Source organism: Emys orbicularis, chromosome 23, assembly GCF_028017835.1.
Source record: "Emys orbicularis isolate rEmyOrb1 chromosome 23, rEmyOrb1.hap1, whole genome shotgun sequence".
In the NCBI taxonomy this organism is placed as follows: Eukaryota; Metazoa; Chordata; order Testudines; family Emydidae; genus Emys; species Emys orbicularis.
Genome location: NC_088705.1, coordinates 11166539 through 11184985, shown reverse-complemented (window position 1 = coordinate 11184985; position 18447 = coordinate 11166539). Strand labels below are relative to the sequence as shown.

The window sequence follows — 18447 nt, the reverse complement described above, 5'->3', positions numbered from 1 at the left end:
GGACCAAGATGCACCAGTGCCCAAGGACCCCCCCCAAAGGCAGGGAATTGATTAAGTGAGATATACCAAATGATCCTGGCAGCGTGTGTGTGGGGGTCGCTGCAGAGGAAGGCAAAACCCCCCAAGGTCACTGCCAATCTGACCTGAGGGAAAATTCCTTCCCAGTCCCACATATGGTGATCAGTTAGACCCTAAGCATGTGAGTAAGAACCAGCCAACCAAGGACCTTGGAGCGAAAACGCTCACGACCACCTCAGAACCCTGGCCCTTCCTGTCCAACATCTCCTCTCTAGCCATGGCCGTACCTGATGCTTCAGAGGAAGGAGATTAAAAAACGCCCCAGAACATGTTTCGGAAGGGGAGGGGAATCCCTTCCTGAACACTGCAGGTGACTGGCTGAAACCCTGAACCATGAGCTTTTAGGAACATAAGACATAAACTGGAAGCGAGCTCCAGGGCTGTTAACCCTGCCCCCTACTATCACAAGCAACCCCATCAGACAATCACACTCTTAAATTTGTCCAGCTCTCTCTTAAAATTAATGCCCCAAACTTCCCATAATACCCTGCATAACAGGAGAGCATTATCCCACTTTTCTTACTCTGTGAATTCTCCACATGTATACTTACTATGCTGAAGCGCCCATCCTCGTAGAATCAGGGTTCCATTAGACAATCTTGGCCCAGTTTTGGGTGTCCAATTGATCTGTCTCCCTCTTCAAATACAAATGCTTGCGAGCACGTGGTCCTGCATCCCCAACAGCACTCTGCACAGAAACAGTCCCTGTTACTGGGTTCCTACGCTGTCACCACTTTCCCCTCTGATCTTTGCAAGTGCAAGGTGTAGGTGCTCTGAGACCTCATAGTTCAAGTTCTTGGGATCCTAGCGTCTCCTACAAGGTCTAGAGCATCCTCATATCCCAGAGACATCAATGTTCTGCAGGATCAGGTCCATTACACACCAATTCCAGAATGGCCTGATATTGGCTCAAGTCACAGAGGTCTAAACTAGAGTTTCTTTTAAATAGTAGGAACCAGAAAAGTGTGGCAAAAGTAAATATATAGAGGGAATAGGTGACTGACAAATGCTATACTACTAGCTTGACTAAAACGTATCAAAAGGCAACATAGCTTGTGAGTTTGAGTTTCAAATGCAATCTGTCAGCCTGAGACAGGCACTCCATCCTGCAGCAGCTCTCTAGGTGACAGTGGAGATGGGTGATTCAGATAAAACTTGTCCTGGTTTATGCAGTTACTTAAAGGCATGGCTGCCCCCTGAATCTCTTATTTGAGAAAAAAGGTGGAGGTAAATCAACCCTTCATTATAAAACGACCCATAGTCTCCATGGTGAATCAGATGAACACCATAGGGAGTTTGTTAGATTTGCTAGGTTTTGAGGCGAAAGCATTCTGTTTGCTAGCATTCAATGCAAGCTTCCTTTTACCAATATGTAAGCTAGTAACATAGCACTTTCTGGGCACTAGTGTTTCCTGCGAATGGAAAGTTTATTCAGCCATTTATGAATCCATATTTCCCTTCAGTGTGTATTGGATCCCGTTACCTTTTTTTCCCTAGACCCTTGACAAGAGGTGACAAATCATCGCCAGTGCTTCAGTAAAGAATCAGTGAATGGGTCTATACCAATATGTGTTAATAGCATACGAACTTGCATAGCACAGAAAACAAGAACTAACGGTTACCTCGATAGACATCCCTGCTTAGCAGCTGAATGGCTACAGAATGACTGGCGTTGCGCTAGAAGGTTCTGAGCTGAGAGGGCAGTCTGGCCTCTGGCAGAGAGAGATTTGGTGTTTGGCTCGTACAGTGTACTGTTCTTGTGCTGGCTGCTGGGACGTCTGATAGCGTTTCTCTCAGCTGCAGTGTCAGCTGTCCGTTGTTCTGTTCTCCTAGCCAAGAGTAATGCAGCAGGATAGTCAGCACTAGGACCCTGGGGAATTTCAGTACAAACTGGGAGTTGGAGGTGATAGCTGGACAAAATCCTCTCTCATTGCCCCAAAACTGAGTTTATATAATCCAGTCTGAGCTCAAAGCTAATGGTATTCTTTCTCTTTCTGCCCCCACCCCCAATATTACTCTTTTCTCCTGCAACAGCTACCCAGTAGACAACCAAAGAGGTTCTGGTTCTGGAGGACAAAAAAGATCCAGCCTGGTCAGTCCAAGCCATCCTCCACCAGCTCCTCCGGTTGGATCCCCATCCAGTGCCAGGCCTGGCTTTGCTCCACCTCCTGCTCCTCCCCCACCACCACCAATGTCAGGAATTCCCCCGCCACCTCCTCCTGTAGGATTTCCCAATTCAGGGATGCCGTCGCCACCATCTCCATCCTCCTTCCCTCCTCACCCCGAGTTTTCTGCCCCTCCTCCGCCATCACCTCCAGCAGTAGAATACTTCGCTGTGCCTCCACCACCGTCACCTCAGTCAACAGATGGTGCGCCTCCCCCTCCTCCCCCTCCTCCCCCTCCTGGTCCCCCACCTGTGCCTTCCAGTGGCATGGATGGTGCACCAGCTCCACTTCTGCCTCCAGACTCCTCGGCCTCCAAGCCAAAATCTTCCTTGCCTCCTGTTACTGATGCCAGAAGTGACTTGCTTTCAGCTATCCGTCAAGGTAAGCCCCGGCTGTGATTGTTATGTATCCTCTTTCCCATAAGCCTAGTTATTGTCTCTTCTAAGGGAAGTTCCAGGGCCCGGGATCCATCCCATGGGCAGCACTGCTGCTGGCTTGCTCCTTGTGACACACACCTACTGTGGATGATCTAACCCAAAGAGAATCTCAGCACCCCGTTTCACCCCAGTGAGGGTGCCCTCTAGTTTTAAACCTTTGCAGGTTGCCCCACAAGAATCAATGCAGCTCCCAAACTGCCTTTAGAGCAGCAACACATAGCGCTTGGGCGGAGTGTGGGAAGCCAGCTCCTCTGGCTTCCTCCAGTCGCCCTTGCTCCAAACCTATCCAGGCTGCTCAGTGGTTTGACCTGTGTGCCCCCTTCTGTGCAGTCGTTGTGCCAGGCTGGCCCAGCGCAATCCAGGCATTGATCAGGCCCTGCCCAGGGCTATTCAGAGCACAGCATTGGAGCAACAGTTCTCTGTAGACCCCGTGAAATCTCCAGCTGTTGAGTGACCACCTCTCTGCCTTCTTCCCCTTGCCAGGCTTCCAGCTCCGCAAGGTGGAGGAACAGCGGGAACAGGAGAAGCGGGACGTTGGGGGCAATGACGTGGCAACGATCCTCTCTCGCCGCATCGCTGTGGAATACAGCGACTCCGAGGATGATTCTTCGGAGTTTGGCGACGACTGGTCTGATTAACCATGGTCCTGTTCCCCAGGCTCCTCCTCGCTAGCCTGACCCCTTTCTTAAAGAGCCAAGTACTTCCTAGGTTACCAAAGCCTTTTAGCTTTTCCTGTCTCCTCCAGTAACCGAAGATGTACCAAGGGGTTTCAGCAAATCACCATTGGCTTTGGCAAGACTTGCACTCGCCTTTCCAAAAGGTCTCCTGCGAGATGCTGTGGGTTGCAATGTTGTTTTCCAGCAGGAGGGGGAGTGGTGCTTGCTCATTAAAGGAAACGTAAACCACCAGATTTGCAATGCCACAGAACAAAGCAGGGTTAAAGATCCTTTGGGATGTTTGGTTTTTTTTTTTAAAGTTAAAAATCAGTGACCCTACTGCAGCCAAAAGGCTCTTCAGAAGGGCATTTTAAGCTGGTTTTCTCATTGCAGCAGCATATAGGATATAGTCGATATAACTCGCTCTTCCTCTCCAGTTAATATTGGGAGTAGTGCTAGAAAATGGGCTTAAAATGGCTCTTCTAGTGCATCCCATTATTAAATAACCCTTGGAACAATCCATTTTTTTTTTGGTGATGGAAGCATCATTTTTCCAGCATTTCAAAACTAACCTGCCTAAAAAGCTCTCTCAAGCTGTGGGGTTGCAGGGTGCACTACATGGAAACCTGGGGGTTAGGTTTTCTTTAAAAGCTGCCTCTACATCCTCCAATAGCCTGGGTTGTGCCTCCACCACTGCTGAAGGAGGCTGAACTAAGAGACACAGCCTTAGCAAAACGCTAACCTGGCTGGCTGCGCACTCCGGGGGTGCAAGGGCATTACCAAGTCAGGAAGTTTCCCTGCTGCTACGGGTGTGCTGTGGGAAGTAAGCAGTGACAGCTGGGGCTTGCTAGGTTCTGCTGTGCTGGGAAGGTTTTCATCTGTTACCTAGTGAGCTCTGCAGTGTGTCTAGAGCAGGAGATGTAACCAGCGGTATTGGGTGGGAAGAGGCGAGCTCTGAGCACCAAATAGGCCTCAGGCCCATTTGGCATTCAGTGTGTCTACAATTCACTTACCAGCCAGGGCAAGGAGGCAAAGCATCAGGGTCTCATTTGGCCTATTCAGGGCAGCACTTTGGTCAGTTTGAATACAGGTGCTTTTCATTGAGGTTGATGGTGCACTTTATGCAGGGAATTGAGCAGCAGAAAATGCCAGTATTTAACCTATACTGCTGTCTCCTATCCTGGGGGAGAGGGTTACATCTTGCAGGGTCTCTCTGTGGACTGAGTCAGCCATCGGAAACATTACATCTAGCCCATATTAGTGGTTTTCCACTACTTCACATCCATAGTCCAGTAGTTAATTCTCAGAAAAGGTTGTATTATCTCCTTTACCAGATAAACTTACAAATTCCTGATATGCTCCCAGAGATGCGTTACAGGTAGGGGTGGAAATGGGGATTTTAGATTAGCTAACTTAGGTTTTATTGTTTTTATTACCTTTTAAAGTTGAGTGCAAGCACCTCCAACAGGATCGATACAAAGACCTCTGTGTAGCAGGTGCTTGTTTAATATCTTATCTGGGCTTGACTGTCCAAGTCTCCGTCAGTGTGACATAAAAGAACAATTCCTAAGTTTTTCACAGAGATCACAGCCCATGTGATTCATGGATCCAACTAGGGGGGGAGGGACAATGCAGCTCTGCCCTTACTTCTCTAAAGTATTTTGCCAACATGTGCCTCTCCTTCCCTTCCCTCTATGACTTGCCTTATTACTGCTTTTGTGTATCAAAACAAAGATTTCACTAATACATGGGACACCAGATACAGCCAGAGGTTGCCATATTGCCAGAAAAAAACCCCTCTTGGGTTTGTTTTTTTAGTGTTTAAATTCTCACTTTTCTGGCTTCTTGCTATTTTCTTGAATATCTTTCCCTTTTTTAACGTTTGAAAGAGAGAATAAATGAAGTGGCCTAGATCTTAGGTTTCTCTAGAGGCTGGGGACCACGTTTTTGGGTGCAGGTGTTGTCATGTTCCAGTTTGACCGTAAAGCACCAGTGAGGTTAATTTATTAAACCTCTGCACTGCTATATTTGGCAGCAAGCCAAGTGGGTAAGGTAGACTCCTAAGAGGGCATAGGGCTGGTCTTCATTATGGGGAGATTGATGCTGCTGCAGTCGATGCAGCAGGGGTTGATTTAGCGGGTCTAGTGAAGACCATAAAGACGCTAAATCGACGGCACAGCACTCTCCAGTCGACCCTGGTACTCCAGGTATCCGAGAAGAGTAAGGGAAGTTGACCGGAGAGTGTCTCCTGTCGCTGCAGCACAGTGAAGACACCAGGGTAAGTTGACCTAAGCTATGTCGACCTAAGCTTCATTATTCACATAGCTGGAGTAGCGTAACGTAGGTCGACTTACCCCCCTGTAGTGAAGACAAGCCCATAGGCAGTGAAACTGACACTACTTTCTGATGGGACAAGAACATGTCAGCAGTGTTAGTTCCAATCCTCCAGCGCCAATAAGCCATAATGCACTCCAGGGCACTGGAAATTAGGAACACAAAAATGCCAAACTTGGGTTCTTTTTAAATTGCTTTGGCTCCACCTGGCCCCATTTCATGAAGGGGAAGCTAATACTCCTTTCATTCAAAGCTTTGAAAGGCGTGCTATCCCTTGTAACCTTAAATGGACAGTCCATCTGTGTGCAAGCCACCAGTTGGATTGTGGAGAAAGGGTTGGTGCCAGATGGTTCTGTGAGCAGTCTCCTGGCTCTGCCCAGTGTTCTTAACATCTATGCAATAAAGCCTGTCCCTTTGTCCTGGGTGGCCATAAAGAAGCAATGCCCACTTATGCTGATCAGCGATCCCATCAATAGAAGGAACCATTTTTTCTTTATTCAAGTCTAGTTTAAAAACAATTCTGCTTTTAAAGTCATTGGGGTCCTCAGGAGTGGATCTAAAACATCGGTCCTCAACCTGGGGGGGGATAGTGGGAGGGGAAGAAAATAGGTGCCAAGAACAACCTCTCTGCAAGATGGTTGTACCCAAATGGCTCTACCTGTAGGGCTGCGACCCATTCATGCAAGGGGCACGTGCTTGGCTGAACAGCCTCCTGGCCACTTTGTTGGTTTAGCGTGGTCTTAGCTTATTTAGTATGACCATAGGTACATTCCAAACAGCACAGTGGAGGGAGCTGCCAGTGTTTAACAAATCTGGGGATGAGAATAGGAGTCTGCTTTTTTTTTTTTTTTTTAATAGGTGTTCAGGCACGCCTTTGTATGTCTGTCCAGTCTAATCCAGGTTACGGGTTATGCAGATCCAGTGCAGCCATCTAGCCAGTGCTTATATTGGGAGTCATTTGCCATTGGATCTGCTTACTCACGGTGTCACTTCACAGAGCATGTTTGAACAGGTCGGGTTGTCTTTCCTTTCTGATCCTGGTTAAGTATTCTCTCTCTCTTCTCAGCTGCAGTGCCTGGCTGCTTCTCTCAGCATTCTCCCCTTCCCCCCCCCCCCCCCCCCCACACACACACACACTTGCACATAGGGTATGCCTACTACAGCTGTCCAGGGCTCAGCCTGGGGGCTCATCTGCAGTCAGTGACCTTCATTGGTTCTCCTCTCCTTATCAGTCACAGTGCAGCAGATCAGATCCAGGGAAGAGGCTCTAGAAAGCCCCAAATGGCCAAGAAACTGTAAAGTATAACTTCATGAGAAAGAGAATTGCAGTCCACGGACTTCTTAAATATGCCTGCTTTAAAGGTACCTGTCCTGGATGGGTCAAGCCCATCTCATACCTGCCCTGGGTCAGGTTTTCTCTCTCTCTCTTGTTCTTTTACAAAGCCTTGAAGTGGGATGTGGATCAGATTTTATTACTGTATTAACGTTATTCCTTTTGATTCATTTTAGAAACTAACCAATTTTTTTTCCTGTCTAGAATGATGTAGAACTAGAAAAGCCATAATGCTTCTGAAGTGCCTTATTTCCTATATGATATAAATATATTTATAAGAGTAATTATTCCATTTGTAACCTGGGGGTCGACTCTGTGCAAAGGTTGTGTTGGTGGGGAAGAGATGCACCATGTCTTATAAGAAGCCAAATGAGTCTTGCGGTGTCAAAGGAAAAGGGGTGCGGGAAAGGATTCTCTGGGTTGTGAGCAGTGGGGTTACGCCCTTTCAGACCAAAGGAACGCAGAGAAGTATCAAAAACTAAACCCTGTTAAAGTCTCACCAGCAAAACACTGTATGTCTTTGGCACCGAGGTTAACAACTTGTTTTACCCCACAGAGTGAACATTGACAGCCAGCTTCTGTTGTGTTACGCCAGTGTAAACCAGGAGTAACACCACTGGCTTCAGTGGAGTCGTTCTGCCTTTACACCTATGTATCTGAATTCAGAATCTGGCCTTCTCTGTTTTTCCTAGTAGTGCCTGTTTTCTATTTTCCTGTCAGGTGCTGTTTAGCCAAGCTTTCATACTGCTTTTTTATAGTCTCTTCCCCCCCCCCCCCCCCCCCATGAAGATCCTTATTTGCAATTTTTGTAATGTACATGTAAAAATCTTCCTTTTTTTAAAATGTAAACTTTAAGAAAAATCTTGATAAAACCTTTCTATCCAATCAACACCTGTGTTCATGTCACTTTGGAGTCCGGGGCTAACAGGTTGGGAATGATGCCTCTGGGTGATAGAGGGTAAAGATCCGACCCTTCCGTTATGGCCTTGAGGATGGCGGTCCCATGAGAGATTGGTTTTGAGAAGCTCGTATTGTGACTGTTTGAGAGGACTTGGGAGTTACCAACAAACTGGCAAAACCAAACTGTGTGACTACGATTGCCACCAATACCCAGCTGCCACGACTCGTTTATCTTTACCTAGAAGTTCCCCAGCCCAGGAATAGAACAGGAGTATCAGAACAGGATTATGGGTGATGCCATGTTAACGCCTCATGTCTGTATAGCCAAAGTGTCCTGCGATGTGTCCCTTTAAGGCCATTGTATTGTAACCTGAGGAGCCCAGCAGTGCTGGAGCTTTGAGTCTGGAGCCAACTGTGTGAGCTGTGTTAATAAGAGCATTAAACCTGTCTCTGGGTTTACCATCACAAGAGTGTACAGATTCCAGAGCGCTTTGCAAACACTATACGTGCAGAAATCTCTTCCTCCTCCACTGAAATGCAGCCACCTCTGGGGTGGAAAAGTACCATCTCTGCAGCCAACTAGTGCTGCCATGCTGCATAAGTGTCAGGAAGGGAAATGGCATCCAGGGAGTCAGGCAAACCTCTGCACAGACCTAGAGGGATCTGGCATTTCTCCCAAGAGCGGAGTTACACAGGGTTTGCTTTATTTTAAAAGCTGCTGAAAAGGCCCACTTACAATAAACAGCGTGATGCACAATTTAGCTAGCATGGATGGAGCACTTGCAGCCTAGCCTCGTTGTGTTTGGGATGCTCTCTCATGGACTGTCTTGCAAACGACTTGCTGAGTAAGCCTATTGCATGAATATGCTTATTGCAGATTGCGTGGGAGCAAAGAAAGCCTGTCTCTCAAACACTGTCCCACTTCTACCACAAACTTCAGGCCTGAATTGCTAGTATGTAGATTTTCCCATCGACTTCTGTGTTCACACGCACGTGCTGCAGCATTGTGCCTTTTTCACGCTTTGCGGCTGATACAGTCCCCGCTGCAAACCCTTGTAAGACTAATTTGTGGGTTATTCCTGCCAGCTCCAAAATGAGCTTCCGGCACAGCTACTGCCGAGCTGCTTGTGAGATACTCGAAGGGTTGGGAGAAAGAGGGAAGGGTTGTTTACGATTGGCCCCTACATCCCAAGCCTGCTAGGCACTGGTTATCGGAAAAGCCCATCTTGGACATAAAAGGTGCAGTCTTAGCTATGGAATCTCAATGTGCCTCTGGTTTGTCATTAGCCGCCAAGCCAGAGTTAATGTGGTGCTCCTGTTTTCAAGGAGAGCCTGACATACAAACATTTCATATTCTTGCAGTTACTAATCCCTTCCGAGTTAGCTTTTCATTTTCTAAAGACTGCTGACCTGCAAACTCGCTGATAGCTACAGTCTCCCCAATCAGTACCAAAAAATGTGCACAACCCTGATCAGTGGAAAGCTCCTTATACCAGATTCTCCTCCCTATGGATCCCATCATCTACCGTCCTTGTAGTTGTGTACATGTTACCTGGAAGGCTGTGTCATTCCTGAACTGGGACAGCCTGGCTGCAAGGAGAGGAGTCTTGCAAGCTGGATTAGACCCTGTGTATGTGGGAGGAGACGTGATGATTTGTCATGTGTGGAGTGGGCAGTTCTGGGCAGCTGGCTCGTCAGTCTAGGGCTAGTCCTGGTTGCGTCATGCAAGGCTGCAGCAGAGGCTACACAGGCGCGATTGAAATCGGAAGGACGTGCCCCTGCCTTCCAGGAAAACGGCCACCATTTTTTTTATTTTTGCCAAGCGGTGCAATCAAAATGATCTCTCACCAGTTGCCCCCCATGCTTCAGGTTCAGTTCAGCCTCCCTGCAACCAGTACCTGAGCAGTAAAGGACATAGCGACATGGTTAATTGTGCACTGGTGCTTTGCATTTCAAAGTTCTCCTTTCCATTAGCAGTGACTTCCTGAGGAGGAATTGCTCGCTGAGGCAGCTGTGAGGGTCTCTTGGGTCTGCCTGTGCCTTGCAACTCTGGCCTTGTCCAAAGCATTTGATGTGTGTACGTCTCTCTTTCCATGGAGTTCAGTGCTAAAGCGCAGCTGGCTGGGATGTTGCTTCACAGGAGCCCTGGTCTCCAAAGACCCATTTAATTTTCTCCTTCAAGGTGGTGTTAGCAGCACCAAGAAGATGCTTCCGGCTGCCTTGGACAAGTGGGATGTCGGTCCTCTCCCGCTGACGTCATGTTCTTTCCCTTAATTCCCCCTCTGGGACCAAGGCGAGAGCAGGCACTGCCAGCTCCGATCAGTGTTAACAGCCTGCTCTCCCAATGTGTGGCAGAGCAGAGTGCTGCCAATGTCACCCCCTTTCCAAGGCCAGATTCATTATTTAAGCATCCAGGGGCGGTGGGAGAGAAGTGGAGGGGAGGATTATCTTCTTCTGCATGCGTAGTCCGTCCAAAGCACCCATTTCCTTCTCCCTGCGATCTGGGTGTGCCAGGAATGCGGGATCAGCCCTTAGCAATGGCTGGCTTCTTTTTGCTGTTGCCTATGCAGGCGGGTGGGGGAAAGGAAATAAGCTCCCGAGCTGTGTATGGCTTTATCTGTAACTCTTCCATCTGCTCGCAGCAGTGCACAAATAACCACAGGGTGCCTGAGGAATTAGGTATTTGGAGCTAGCGCTTCTGCAGTCTGGCAGCACAGGAGCTCTGCGCAGGGCTCAGACGCTTTAACAAAGGCCAACTCCTGCACGGGGAGGGCTCAAGGCAGCAGTTGTCAAGCTCATTTTGTGGAGAGGGCCAAGTCACACTTTTAATTGCGGACTGTGGGCCAGGGCCATGCAAATTCAGCAAGCCCACAATTCTATAACGGCGGCAGCTCTCCCACTGCAACCGGCAGGAGGTTGGTATTTGAGCTGGAGTGTAGAACAAGACCCACGGGTGGTACTAGAGAGCTGTTCTTTCAGCAGTGCTGATGTTGGCTTCAGTGGGGAGCTGTGGGTTCTCTGCACCTCTGAAACCAGGCCCCAGATTTGTAGTTAGCATCTCATTCAGTGTCACCGCAAAAATAAAAAATGGCAATCTCTGTTAAAGGACCACACCACTGTCTCTGCCCTTTGTTTATCTAGCTGTGTGGGTGCAGTCACCTGATTTGTGGGCACAATTGTGGTAAGTGTTCAAGTGGAGTGCATAATTGTAACCTATGTTTGAAAATCCAGTGTGCTTAAAGCACTATCATTAGGCTTGAGAGTCAACATCCCATTGAGATGAATAGAAGTATTTCACATTTCTGAGCTACTGGTTCTGGCTGAAAGCTTCTAACGATGAGTGTGAATTTGCTTTGTGTCAGTTTAAGCTTTGTTCTCATGTGGAAGGCTTTCTTCACAACATTTATAACCCGCAGCAGCAGCAGTATCTCTCAAACCATCCTGCTGACCCCACCCCCTTCAGGTGTCGGTAATATGCTGGCAGCTGGGGGACGCCTTTTGCTCATCTCCTGCACACCCAGCTCTGCCTTCTTAGGAAGCTAGACACAGCAAACCATGCCTAGTCTTTCAGCTCTAGGTTGCTAATTCAGATCTCACTCAGACTAGTAATGAGAGCCATTCAAGTGTCCTATATGATATGAGCTTGTAGTGGGTGAGTTCATGTCTCAAACGAGCAGTGCCGTCGGCAGCCATGGAAGAGCCGAGGATTGAACGAGGACATGGAGAATGCCCATTGCGCTTGACCACGAAAGCTGCCTCTCCAGGAGAGGGTAGAGGTACATTGATTTGGGTGGCCAGTATGGCTGGTACTCAGGCACTCTTCACCAGAGTTTAGGGCACTTGGGGGTGGAGGTAATTAAATACAGGGAAGGGGGGAGGGTTTGTGTGCATGTGTGGACACAAAACTCACTTCCTCATGGTCCAGATTGGAGTGCTCCTTCTCCAGGCCTGTTTCACGTCAGGAGCAACTCAGCTCCTGGACACAGCAAAACCCAGCTTCAGGAGCGTCGGGGCACAATGAATCTGCAGCAGACAGGATGAAGAGGTGTAAGCATGGCTGACAACCTCCTCCATAAAGGAGGAGAAGCATGGAAAACCCTTTGCCCATTTACCTGCGCTGGGCTTTAAGATGGTGAGGCTAGTCATTGGGTTGCTAGGGGAAGGCTCTCACCAAGAAAAGAACCATTTCTCCATGGTTACTTTCAAATTATGTAATCTGCAGCCCTGCCCCTGGTGTTTGCTCCCTAAAAACACAGTGAGTGGAGAGCAGTAAATTCTAGCCCGGTGCGTCTACACTGCAGAGAAAGGGGTTTCCTTAGCTCTGGTTAGCCGTTTGAGTTCAAGCCTATAGGGGTGTGTCTACGTTGCACCTGGGAGCAAGTCTCCCAGCCTAAGTAGACAGACTCGCATTAGCAGGGCTTAAGGTAGCATGCCAAAATGACCAATGTGAACGTTCTGCCTTGGGCGGGAGCTAGGCCAACCCCTTAGGCTCGAAAGCCCAAGTTCCAGCCCATACCCTAGGAGAATCGGGGGTTGAATTCCAGCTGCTAACCCAAGTTAAAAGCCGAGTTGACGTATCTTCACTGATGTTTTAACCCGAGTTAGCTAACGTAAGAACATAAGAATGGCTGTACTGGGTCAGACCAAAGGTCCATCCAGCCCAGTATCCTGTCACCCACCAGTGACCAATGCCAGGTGTCCCAGAGGGAGTGAACCTAACAGGTAATGATCAAGTGATCTCTCTCCTGCCATCCATCTCCACCCTCTGACAAACAGAGGCTAGGGACATCATTCCTTACCCATCCTGGCTAATAGCCATTAATGGAGTTAACCTCCATGAATTTATCTAGTTCTCTTTTAAACCCTGTTAGTCCTAGCCTTCACAACCTCCTCAGGCAAGGAGTTCCACAGGTTGACAGTGCGCTGTGCGAAGAGGAACTTCCTTTTATTTGTTTTAAACCTGCTGACAATTAATTTCATTTGGTGGCCCCTAGTTCTTATATTATGGGAACAAGTAAATAACTTTTCCTTATTCACTTTCTCCACACCACACATGATTTTATAGACCTCTATCATATCCCCGCTTAGTCTCCTCTTTTCCAAGCTGAAAAGTCCTAGTGCCTCTTTAATCTCTCCTCATATGGGACCCATTCCAAACCCCTGATCGTTTTAGTTGCCCTTCTCTGAACCTTGTCTAATGCCAGTATATCTTTTTTGAGATGAGACCACATCTGTACACAGTATTCAAGATGTGGGCGTACCATGGATTTATATAAGGGCAATAAGATTTTCTCCGTCTTATTCTCTATCCCTTTTTAATGATTCCTAACATCCTGTTTGCTTTTTTGACTGCCGCTGCGTGGACGTCTTCAGAGAGCTATCCACGGTGACTCTAAGATCTCTTTCCTGATTAGTTGTAGCTAAATTAGCGTGTGGGTTACCCACCCATTCAAGGTGTCGTATTGGACTCAGGAAGTCCGGGGTCGGGGCAAACATGAAGTTGGGCAGCGACGCTCCACTGATGCAGCAAAGATAATAGCTCGGCTGCTAAAAGAACCAGGATCGCCCTCTCCCTCCCCCCACCCCCTTCAGGAATGGCTTTTGCAGAGCCCTGAGGGTCAGGGGAGAACTGGGAATACACCTTGGAAGTTTCCCTCACTTTAGATCCAGTTCTGCTCCCATCCCACGTGAAGCTGGTGAAGGAAAAAGCCGCGTACCGCTAACAAAGAAGCAGAGGAAAGACCATGGTCTGCCAGTTCCTGAATTTTCACAAGGGCTCAGCCCACCTGCTCTGAGCAGATAATCCTGCTCCCGAGGAAAGCGAGTGAACCTTGCCAACCTGGCCTCTCCCCTGGGTAACCAGTTCAGAACCCGGCAGCTGCTGTTTTGTTCATACAAAAGCCAGGAACTCTGCAGTGTTTTCCGCTGCCTACGACGATTCTCTTGTTTGCCTGAGGTACGTTTGGCTGTGAACCTTGGCCCTAGCAGTGGAGAGTGGAGTGCTGGACTAACCTTTTCCATGGCCCTGGGTGGAGCCTATATTGGCCTCTCCTGCTCCAGGTAAGGACAAGATATGGAAAACAAGCTGTCTTTATCCCCCCCAGGCTTCAAGGCTGTCTAGAGAATTGGCACTGATTTGGGCAGGCAGGCAGAACGCCAAGCCTATGGAAGGGTGCACTGGGTGCTGCCCAAGTGATTGGAGAGCAGTCAGGGAGCTGTCGTAAAACGTGTGCCCAAGTCGTAGCAAAATGACTAGGGGATACACACAATGAACCATCAGTTGTGGATCCGTTTTCTTCATTGCTGCTTGTTCCTTGTTTGCCGACCCCAGGGTGCAGCCAGTCTGGCCCACCAGTCCAATCCGCCACTGAGACCCTTCCAGGGAGCTTCCCCTAAGCAACATCTAGAAATCATACAAGCCCCAACACTGGTGGTTTAACCCAAAACAGTTGCACTCGCAATGTTGTTTACTTAGTGTGTTTTTATTTTCACCTACAGATTCTGATCCCTTTCCCTTGAAAGGGAACAAGCTTGTCTCTGACGGGAAGGTGTTTGTCTAATCCAGCCCTGTACTGCATGCTCTGTGAGCTGAAGGACTGGAGCAGTGCCTGGAACTACTGTGGAATTGCTTCTGGTTTGTGTCCTGTGAAAGCAAACATCAAGGTGGGGGGGTGGGTGGGGGGGGCTGGGGGCTGGGCATCTGCTACTTCCCTGCACCAAGCTTGGCCTGATTTTCAGTTTAGGAGGGAAAGGAATGCAGCTTCAGGTAAGAATCACCTGACCCTGTAGGTCTCTCAGCTTCCAAGTGGGAGCAGTTGGGAGCTCACTAGTGCAAAACCAGGGTGACCGGGGGGCATTTCTGACTAGTTTAACAGTGACCTAATGGTATGGAGGACACGGATATTTATTATAGCACCATTAATGCCCATAGGCCTTTGCCAAACAACTAAGATGGCCAAGTGTTGCCTGTTCTACCTGATTTTCACAAGTGCTGAGCATCTGCCATTCCTAACAACTTCAACAACTAGCATTCCCGGAACAAAATAGGTTGCTAAGTATTTGGGAGTTTCGCCGTGCGATTTGGGGTCCTGTATTCTAGCCCCAGTGGAAGCTTGGAGTATACTTTAGTCCACTGTGCTCTCTAGGGATGAAAAACTATTGACGCTGATGTGAGGCAGCAGCCACCTGGCGTGGGACTGACGGGACAGGAAATTAGATGGGAATCAGCCTGGGAGCATATTGGAAATGCACGAAGAGGAGGTGAGGGAGAGTGGACAGGGATTCCTGGGGTCCTCAGTCAGAGGTGAAATTGCTAAGCAAGCTTCAGGCAGCAATCCTGTCTTTGCCAGGGGTTAGGTCATAGGCTCGGTTGGGCACCTGATGGTATGTACACAGAGTTAGGAAGGCTGACAGTCTCCTTTGATCTTGATGGGAATTTGGGATTGTCTCTGCCCTTCTGGAAAATGGGGAAGATTGGGTATAAAATGGGGGGGGGGGGGAGAGAGAGATACCTATCTCATAGAACTGGAAGGGACCCTGAAAGGTCATTGAGTCCAGCCCCCTGCCTTCACTAGCAGGACCAAGTACTGATTTTTGCCCCAGATCCCTAAGTGAACCCCTCAAGGACTGAACTCACAACCCTGGGTTTAGCAGGCCAATGCTCAAACCACTGAGCTATCCCTCCCCGAGGAGTGGGAGCTAAACGTGGCTCTGGTTTGAGGCTCACAAATGTGGGTGCATTGGGTGTGGGATGAGTTTCATTTTCTGGATGTCTGAAAGCAGCAACACACCGAACTGCTAATGAATGCGTGAGAGCTAGCAGCCCCAGCCGGCTTCCTTTATAGGAGGCTGGATGATCAGAGTGGTCGCTTCTGGCCTTATCATGGTCATGGAACTCAGGAGACTCAAGTTTTGTTCCTGGCTCTGCCACTGACCCTGCTGTGTGACCTTGGGCAAGTCCCTTTCCCTATCTGGGGCCCTGTTTCCCCTCCCTCCCTCCCTCCCTCAGTCTGCTTAGGTCTGTTTCGGTTGTCAGCTCTTCGGGGCAAGGACTCTCTCCCTGTGTGTCTGTGCAGCATCCAGCACAATGGGGCCCGGATCTTGCTTGGGACCTCCAGGCATGACTGTAATACAGATGATAACATTCTGTTTCTGCAAGAACACTTTGCATCCAGGCGTCGTAGGGCACAGCCCTCTTTGTGGAGGGGGAGGAGATGCTGAAGGCAGGATTGTGTGTGCCCAGTGGAAATGTGTTCCAGAGTATTTCTCTTTAAATTTCAGTGAAACTTTTTTAAAAGAATTAAACACTTCTCTGGGGTGCTGGAAAGCAAACTCAATAATCTTGCATTAGGTCTGAAGCTCTGGAGTGTGAAACTGATCCAAAGAGAAACTGACCAGCATTTCCACACTGAGGGGGAAAGTAGGGAAGTAGGGAGACCTGCTGTTGCATCTTTTCTTAATCAGTCTAATGGTTTTTATTTGGGGGGGGGCAAACCTGGAACCCTAGATCAGAACCTCTTTGAATTTCAGGAGTGGGATCCAGATCCACATCTTCAAGTCTAATTCCTCCCAATGGATTGGGTTGCACATTGGATCTGAAATCACATGGGGACAAATGGGTCCCCATTCCGGTTCATTCCAAGTTGGCAGAAATGTCACAAGAACAGCTACTTTGATGGAGACGTAAGCCATTTAGGGCTGAAATCTCATGAGAACAACCTGCAAGGTTTGTGTGTTATTGAATCCATCCTGATTCGTCCTCTAACCCAAACGTTAGCCTAAACTGGATCAAAATCCAAACTGCTGCATGCTAGTTTTTATGAAATGTATTGCAACAAATTTTTAGCCATCTAAGAACTTCACGCTAGTCCCTGTGCTGCACACCATAGCCACAAAGGACCCCATGCTGTGAACTTTCAACACCACAATGCCACCCCTCCCGCATATTGAATTTAAAAGAGAATCTCTCCATCCGATGTTAGCAGTGTAGGGCCTATGACATGCCGTGTAGCAGTTCGGATTCCATTCAGAAGAGAGTGGTGTTACGTGATCTGCACTCCTTCCCCCAGCCTCCTGAACAGTTTCTGCAGAGAGATCAGGGACTGCATGGGCCGGGAATAAATACCTTCTCACTCCCAAAACTGGGCCCTCCTACTAAGGGGAATAAATGCGCTAGATCTGTCCTCTAGCTATCAAGAAAGCTTTGGTCTTCAGGGCTGCACCTCTGGCTCCTTTCATCAGCTCTGTATTGACTTAGCGTCTGCTGTTCTCGGGCTTCCAGCATGGGATCATGCTTCTGACTCTCTCTGGAACCTGCGCTCACACCAAGGCCAGCAAGAGGAAGGAAACCATGTTTCCTTTAAAATAAATATATCATCTGGGGCTGACCCTGTATGGGGCTGACATCCACTGGGGTCAGTGTTCTCAGCACTGGTCAAGAGCAGCCTTTTCGTTTGCAGCCCCTTTTCCCTTCCCTCCTTCCTTCCCATTGAACAGCTCCAGCACAGTGCCTTGTGGGAGCTGTAGTACGAAGGCAGCTGCTGATTTCCCTCATTCCAAGGGGGTGTCAGGCCTGTGACTTTCTCCTGGCTCTTCACTCTCTCGTGACAGTTGCTGAGGCTTGCAGCATTCGCGTGCGAGGCATAATGCATGTAAAGACCAATGATTGATTTGCGGCTGCGATGAGACCCAGGTGGGGAGGACAAAGATGAGGTGCCCAGAGAGAACAATGTTCCTTTCCCTCCCTCTGTGCCACCATTCCCACCCGTTGTGCTTTATAGCCTGGAGTCATTTCCAGTGCTAGCCGCATTTAGATTGCAGAGCCATTCCTGTTAAGGAAATAAACCCAAACGACCACAGTTGGGGAACCGCTTTTCTTTCCCAGGCTTCAGCCACCGCAATCGGTTTCCCTGCAGCGATTTGAAACAGAAGAGTCCCTTGTATTAGAATATAGGAGCTGGGCAGCTGGAGCACTGATCTACTGAATTTAGAGCACATCTGAAACTCACGGGCCCGCTGTACTACAGCCAAAAAACCCCTAGGAATGTTATTGCACGTGTAGGTACTAACATGGCGTCGTAGTTGAACACCTTGTGCTCTTCAACGTGTTTATTCTCACAGCCCCTCTCGGAGGCCGGGCAGGGCTATTGTGTCCCCAACTTACAGCGGGGGATTTGAGACGCAGGGAGACTCTGTCTTGCCACGGGCCACACAAACGGCCTGTGGTGAAACGAGGAACTGAACCTGGGTTTCCCAAGTCTTGGGCCAGTGCGTCAGCCATTCTAGGAACAGCCCCCCCTTCCTTTGCTTTGCCACTCTGGCTCCTAGGAGTTTCATCCTGGGTCCCCTGGAGGGCAGCCATCTCCATGGGTCACAGATGGAGAGGTAGCCTGGTCCTAGATGATGAGAGCTTTGAAGATTAGAACAAGGACTCTGAATTGGACCCAGACACCCCTGAATAGCCCCCTCCCTAACTGAATAAAAGCCACCTACGCTAGGAAGAACTTCCAGCTAGCTAGATGTGTTAGGCAACAACGGACGTGTCT

General features: G+C 48.8%; 1 protein-coding gene across 1 annotated transcript in view; it reads left to right on the top strand.

Moving 5' to 3' along the window:
- The window catches only part of WASF2 (WASP family member 2), a 40891-nt gene extending 37573 nt beyond the window's left edge, over positions 1 to 3318 (top strand). Inside the window, exons 8-9 of the mRNA XM_065421736.1 lie at positions 2113 to 2624; positions 3164 to 3318. Of these exons, the coding sequence (XP_065277808.1) occupies positions 2113 to 2624; positions 3164 to 3318 (667 nt within the window). The remainder of the gene's footprint in view (positions 1 to 2112; positions 2625 to 3163) is intronic.
- Positions 3319 to 18447: the final 15129 nt, after the last annotated feature.